Source organism: Macrobrachium nipponense, chromosome 9, assembly GCF_015104395.2.
Source record: "Macrobrachium nipponense isolate FS-2020 chromosome 9, ASM1510439v2, whole genome shotgun sequence".
In the NCBI taxonomy this organism is placed as follows: Eukaryota; Metazoa; Arthropoda; class Malacostraca; order Decapoda; family Palaemonidae; genus Macrobrachium; species Macrobrachium nipponense.
In genome coordinates this window covers 105,940,599-105,948,374 of record NC_061110.1, presented here as the reverse complement: position 1 = coordinate 105,948,374, position 7,776 = coordinate 105,940,599, and the positions used below count along the sequence as shown (strand labels likewise).

Sequence of the window (7,776 nt, the reverse complement as noted above, 5' to 3'; positions counted from 1 at the left end):
TTATAATTCCTACAAAACTTAAGAAAGACTACCATATGCACATCTCCACGTATTTATTCCCAGGATTAATGTCTCTGCCCTAAAAAACTTATCATTCTAATATAGATTAAATTTCTAATAAATAGAATCAGGTGAGCACTAAGTAAATTAAACTGATTCCTCTATTCCAAGGGTTATTTATTCATTGTCTTCCCTTTACCAGGATTAACGCCTTTGACTTGCGGCCAGCTCTCGTGGTCATAGGGACATGGTAGAATATCTGTTAAGTAGAATGACCTGGTTATCTGCAAAAGAGAAAGCTGATGCATTGGAGCTACTTGGAGCTTCCCTTTTCAACGTACGGAAGATATAGTCGCTACAGTTAATTACTGGAAATCCAGCAATCAATCAGAGGTAAGTTTTCCAGCACCGTTGCTGCTTAATAATGAAAGCTTTTTCTGTATGATACTCTGTATGCACTAATCTACGTATTATTCTCTGGCATTATTGGTTATCTAAAATAATGTATATATATTTTTTTTTAATTCGAGTTACCTAAATGTTGCAATATAATTCCAGGTACGTCAATGGCGAACTCATTCATCCAAAAACCCAGGATAATTTCTCTTGTCCTTCAGATGGGGACTTCAGTGAAGTCAACACCTTAGAGGAATTAGAAAGTATAGAATTAGATCCCCAAGAAGTTCAATTGCAGGCACTTGCTCTGTGATGGAAAGGATTTTAGGCCCTGGTCACTTGCAAACATTGAACATTTTTAATAAAATAGGGATTGCTTGTGTAAATCGCTATGCTATTAAACGGTGCATCAAATTATGGACTCACGCCATCGATACACAACGAAATCAATTGAATCCACTGCCACCAGATAGGCTGTTTCACTTCAGATCATTAGCCGACCTATTTGGATTCCTAACAAAACACTGAGAGTGCACGCAACTGGAATGATAATCCCAAGGAACACGCCGAGGAATTTATCAATGTATTTTTCAAAGGGAATCGAAGAAATGGAGCCGATTATTTCTGCATTGAACAATGCTGACGATTATGTTAGGAGCAAACATAAATCTCACGTGGACCAGTTTATCATGATAGTTTTGCATTTTTTGGTGCCGTTTACGAGATTGCAGCCTGACCTCCCTGACTGCCAGCGGCACACAGTGAAAAAAGCAATGTATACAATAGTCAAGAAGGGTCTCAGGAATTCCGAGGTTCGACTCCTTTGCAAGTCGCTTGCTCCCCAGAATTTGAGGAAATTGAAGATCCGGATCTGCCTATGCCTGCCACTCCCAGAGCGGAAGTCGTGAACCTTCTGCTAGAGACTGGCTCTGATCCCAGTGCCACAGACAACGAAGGTAACACACCTCTCCACGCAATTGCCAAGAACGAAGAGTGTCCCAAAGGTATAGTAGACGCCCTCTTGTCAAGAGGGGCTCACTTAGATGCTAAGAATGGTCAGGGCCAGACGTTCGCATCCTTGAGAGCTGACCAAGGGCAGCCAGTATCTCAGTAAATGTTGTTCGTCACACCTCTTTGCAGTGCCTGGCTGCAGCGTGTATTAAAAGTCACGGTATTTCTTACAAGGGCATCCTGCATCCTCGACTTCAGCAGTTTGTTGACATGCACTGAGTAAGTGTGCTTTTTATCCATTGAAATTACCCGATTCCTGTTACATACTGAATTGATGTACTTTATGCTTGTAAGAATATGTATACGTATTTGTTTGTAATTTGTTGTACATATTCGTAATTAGTTTAAGTTAAGTAGATGTGTAAGTTTTTTTCTTAACCAGTAATGGTTAGTCGTAAACATGTATTATTAATGCATGGTTCGTCTATCATTATTTCATCTATGTATGTTTACATTATATCAATATGTGAGATTGTGTATATGATTATTTGTTGTTTAAAGATATACACGTTTTTTATATCTTATTTTTTTTGTATCTAGGCTAACTAACTATATAAGCCTTTTGTTTCTCATTAACTTTGTTATGTTTTTTTTCATAAATTGTATAAATATGTCATCCCATGAACCAATGATATATTTTCTTTATTACCTCTAATCGTTCGTTCAGTTCATTTCTTCTTTGTTGTGTGATAACTAAATCGTACTATGAGGTTTATCACTTTAATTATGAGGGGTAAGTCCAGCAAATGATTTTGATGGTACTAAGAAATGAAAAGAAAAGTATAATTCTGACATAAACAGTATTGATGCTTTCTTTACATGGCTACGTGATCTATATGTTATCTGGTGTTTACGACATGTCTTAACTTTTTCCTATTTTATTTTATGAGAGTTCAAAAGAATTCACCTTCACATTAATCTCTATAGAGAAGGTAACATTTTTCGCTATTAAACAATCCAGAACACACTGTCACTAAATTTTGTTTAGGACTGAATAGGTATATGTTAAATTTCAGCAATTTTCATAATTAACAGAACAGATTCGTAGAGACATATCTTTGGAAAATAATGGAATTGCTGTTATGGTTCACTCGGTGTATATCATAAACTTTTAATCAATGATTTACGAACTCTTCCTTATATTTTTCAATTTTTTAATGAATTTCGTGGAAGATGGCTAATGAAATTAGGAACTGATACAAAATACTGTTCCCCTTGTCTAATAACGTAAAAATGGTTTCTGGCTTCTTGATAGTTTAGGTTTAGAAGGTATCCATAGATTTTTCATATATAGATACCAATTAAAATTGCTTGGGTGAAACAAATAATCTTTCATCTCCTCGAAATGTAGAAGTGGCTTAGATTTGAGAAATATTACGTTGGTTAATTTACATAAAAAAGCGAATAATAATGTTTTATAAAGGGCCGATAAGGGAAGAACAGTGCTGGATAAGACATATTAAGGCGTACATTATTCTGATCTGAGGTAAGGATGTGTTGCTTAAGACAATTTCAATAACCTCACGAATTGAGAGGTGTAAAAGGAAAAGCCAGGAAAAGTAGGTGAAATATTTGATTAAAGTAATTCTATCTCTAATACTGATACAAAGTGGATTGGGTGATATTCCTGTTTAATATGTCAACAAATATCCAACTCGTCGAAAAAGTATCTTTTATAATATTGCGTAAAAAAGATAAATATCACAAACTGAACAGCAGTATACTGGAAACATGTAATATAGTCACTAATAATTTGTGTTCACATCTAAATTTAAACTATACTCAAAGATGACTAGATAAGTACTGGGGTCACCTTTCTCCCTTGCATCTACGCTAACACCTTTTATGTCACTGGAGAGATAATACGGCTAAACATCTGACCTGAATTTGAACCCATATTATATAGAAGACAAATAGACGACATATGTTTAGCACATCCACAGATTCCTTGATTATTTTAAATGCACAAAAATCCGATTATGAAAATTTTAAATTGAAAAAACTGCACAGCGCCATTGTGAGGGATTTTAGCAACTTTACCACACTTCACTTGACAAAAAATCCTCACCTGCTGAACTTGGTTTTCATTATTCCACTTCTTTACAGAATTAATAGCATAAAGACTGTTATTTATCGAGGAAACAATATTTGTTCCAAGTCCATCAAATGTCTACAGAAAATTCAATACTTGGAAAATTATTTATGCTCTAAATCATTTCCAGTCTCATTGGCTAAAAACGTCATTGTACGAATTTCAATTTTCATTGCACCAAAGAACAATCTATATATATATATATATATATATATATATATATATATATATATATATATATATATATATATACTATATATATATATATATGTATATGTATGTATGCATATATGATATATATGTATATATGTATATATGTATATATGTATATATGTATATATATATATATATATATATATATATATATATCTATATATATATATATATATATACATATATGCATACATACATATGTATACATATATACATATATATACATATATGCATACATATATATATATATATATATATATATATATATATATATATATATATATATATATACATAACTTGCATACTAAGGAAATTTTAGATTTGAGATTTTAAAAAAAAATCTTAAGAATCGAAAAAAGCTTTTTAAAACATCAAGAAATGCCTACCAACTGATGCAGTATATATATGTTTATCTTTACTAATAATTTACAGTTGGGCTTACCTTACCTTATGAGTTACCCTTTGCCTGACAAATTATCTTCACATGTTGTTTAACCACTTCACTCGTCCTACCAGTAACACTGTTTATTTGCAGTTGCAACCGTTAAACTTCAGCACACAGTTCCAGGACACATGCGAAGGACTATCATCATAACAGGTCTATCACTTCTAAATCAGTTTAAACTCAGTTGTCAGGAGTCACTCTCAGAAAACACCATAGTTTCACACACCAAGACTTCGAAATCCCCTCCAAAGGAATAAACAAACTGGATATTCTCCTTACGGACTCTCTTTATTTTCGAATCAAACTACAACTTAACGGTAATGTATTGACAATTCAGTTGTTCTTTAAATGCCGTCGCTCGCACTTCAAATGGTGTAGGTATTTTGGCTATTGTTTAGTTTTCCTGTCCTATTCTTTATATTGTTAACAACCATCAATCCATTACAACTATGCTAACTGCCCATTTGGAGGAACATTTTATTTTTTTTTATTTGGACATTTCGTCGCTGTTAATATATAATAGTTGTGATATTTCACACCTCTTAGTTGTAATTGAATTTTAAATCACAAGGAAGAAATAGTGTTAATCCGTGACTGCAAAAGAATTGCATTTATTGATGTTCACTTAAATATCATGATTTACCAAAGTGATAATATAACTAACATGTTAAGTAACATTCGGAACAACCGTACATTACTCGTATAAAACTGACTGGCCGTCTATAATCAGCATTGCATTTTTGCGAGCAAAATAAATCCTTAATTCAGGAGAAGCAAAGTTACTAGACATGTCATTTGTAAATAAAATATGCAGTATAAAATTAATACAACTAATAAGATGGGACTCCACGTGCGCTGAAATAATCACACTTAATTCGAAAGCTTCAACCATCACAAAACAACAACAAAAATATTTATTGGGGAGAACACAACGTATGTTTAATATTCCTACCTTACTTGTCGAATTTAATAAATAAAATGGGGAATTCCTTTTTTCAAATAGTTTAATGACACCTAACGTGTCAGTGTTTACGCGGAAAATATAATCTTACATCTAGAAGACTTATGCATTTGACATAAGAACATTATAAACTTAAATAGCAAACTCTTGAATAAAAATGAAAATAATTTCCAAAGTAAACTTCTGTCGTATCCCTGGTGTGGGCTGCAGAAAATCAAACTATCCAAGAATGTATTTAGGATTTTGACTTGATGATATCATTCACAAAATAGTAACTTATATTTTTAGTGCCATGAAACCGACCATAATGATTTGATGCATCTGATAATTAAAATTGTAACCGTTTTTATTCCTTTCTTAAAAACGCAAATTGATTATATTTTGGTGTAGATATGCATATCCAACATGACAGTTTTATTTTATGTTTTAATAAATTTATGCGATACTGAAATACTACAATGATATCTGGCCAACGCTGTACATTAACATGTTTCTCTAGACAGAGAGAGAGAGAGAGAGAGAGAGAGAGAGAGAGAGAGAGAGAGAGAGCAGAGTGAGGCGAGAGAGAGAGAGAGAGAGAGAGAGAGAGCAGTACTGCTAAATTCTGCTGTTTTTCTCCTCCATTCTTTTCTTAATCAATTTTCTTTTTAGCTGCAGTTGCTTTAACAACATACATTGTATTTCTGTTGTTTATTAGAATTGTTTAATGAAATGCGCGGTGTAAACGTTATATATATTCTTTAAATCTTTACCTTATCAAGAATATTAATTAATAAGTTGATTTTATATAATGTAAAAAAAACTATATTCAGACACCAACAGCATATGTTCCTAGAACGAAATTTATCATAATCACCCCTTATTAAAAGTAGTAATTAAAATATAGAAGACGAAATCAAAGAAAAATGTAGAAAGATCACAGTCACTGGCCACCTTGTTTTAAGGAGTTGAAGCGGGTTAAAGGAACGCACGTTGTTGTTGTTTGAGATTAAGCTGGTCCTTATGCCAGCACGGGCTCTTGCTCATAGAGCAGCCCGTAGGTGATATGAATATTTTGCATGGGGATTTTAAGGATATGTGGTGAGCCTTTATTATGATATGAATGGAATATGCAGGTGAAATTGTAATGATTTGAAACAGTGAAAGAAAAGGTGAACAGGCCAAGGTTACAAAACCCACCCCTTTAAACCCTAAGGTACCATCAGCAGGAGAAAAAAGATCGATAGTAGCGAGTCCTATCGAGTCAGAGATAGCAAGTCAGAAAATGGAAAAAAGTTATCGTCGTAGGAAAACGGGAACAAAGGTGAATAACTCTATAAAGTTCATGTACCATTTTTATTACTCGAAGATAGAACAACAAGCACCGATCGTTAGTGGTAGAAATCGATGATAGAAAAACGAAAATTTATCAGCTTTTTAGAAAACAGAAATACAAAAGTAACAGCTTAAGCGGTAGTTTGATTGACAGTTGAAAAAATGCGGTCGTTAGACGTGAGGCTTCCGAAAAAGAGAGGGGAAAGGGAAGGTTGTTCAGTAGTAGAAGGAACCCAGTTTTAGGATGACAACTTTGATTGACATCGACCCTACTAATCCTTCCCTGTCCGAACTGTGTCTACTGAGGTCACTGACATCTTAATCCGGTGTTTCCTTCCAAGTTCGACCGCATGACACCAGCACTATAACCACAATAACCATTGTGATAGCATCGAATAATCTAGAATTTCATTGGTAATTAAAAGGAAATTATACGATTTAGAAAATTACACTCACGTGTTTTAATTAAAACTCATATTGAAAATTAGCCAAAAAAACAGAAGGCCATTTAACGAAACTACATGAGACTAGGTATTTATTTCAAATATCAGTCACACTCCATGGGCGGTTGACAGGCCTGCCACAATCAAATATTTCGACTCACGTTGTATGGTATATGAAGCAGCGTAACGTTATACAACTCAAAATATAGTAGATTTGTGTTTAAATTCTGTCGATTATTAAAAGCTCTCGTAATTTTACAGCTCTGAACAACAACAATAAAGTAACGCAGTACTTCCTAAAAAAGTGGCACAATAATTTCCAGCTCTGACAGTTCCCATCTCGTAGGTGTGAAGCTGACCTCAGGGCATAAAGACGTGGAACAGCAAAGAAAGGTAGTCGCCTAATCGTCCTTCGTACTGGACCAATATAAATACTCATTAAAATCAAGAATTATTCGTAAAAAATTATGTGTATATAACATATGCAATAATAAATCTATGCATATATAATATTGGCATTCTTGTGTTTTATTATTATACAAAATAAATGAAATTCATAGCGCAAGTAATCATATATTTGTTTTGACAAACCATTATGAAGACTGTATAACATAAATAGATATTTTTCATCGGTATGACATCCATGCAAAGAAAAAACAATGATATAGTGCGAGTAAATGACAAAGGTGGAACTAAGTCTGTATAGAAAGGACGATATAAGAATGGAAAAATGTTATGAATACTTTTCATCGAGAGAAACAATGGCCTATATTATGTTTAGATGATAAAACAAATAGCTGTCGATCATTACAGCTGTGTAACCTATTTATAATTATGCCTCTCTCTCTCTCTCTCTCTCTCTCTCTCTCTCTCCTCTCTCTCTCTCTCTCTCCTCTCTCTC

The 7,776-nt window shown here is 33.5% G+C and overlaps 1 protein-coding gene across 1 annotated transcript in view; it reads left to right on the top strand.

Moving 5' to 3' along the window:
* The window catches only part of LOC135218176 (protein fem-1 homolog A-like), a 16,096-nt gene extending 14,586 nt beyond the window's left edge, over nucleotides 1-1,510 (top strand). Inside the window, exons 5-6 of the mRNA XM_064254325.1 lie at nucleotides 559-659; nucleotides 1,242-1,510. Coding sequence (XP_064110395.1) covers nucleotides 559-659; nucleotides 1,242-1,510 — 370 coding nt within the window. The remainder of the gene's footprint in view (nucleotides 1-558; nucleotides 660-1,241) is intronic.
* The last annotated feature ends 6,266 nt before the right edge of the window (nucleotides 1,511-7,776 follow it).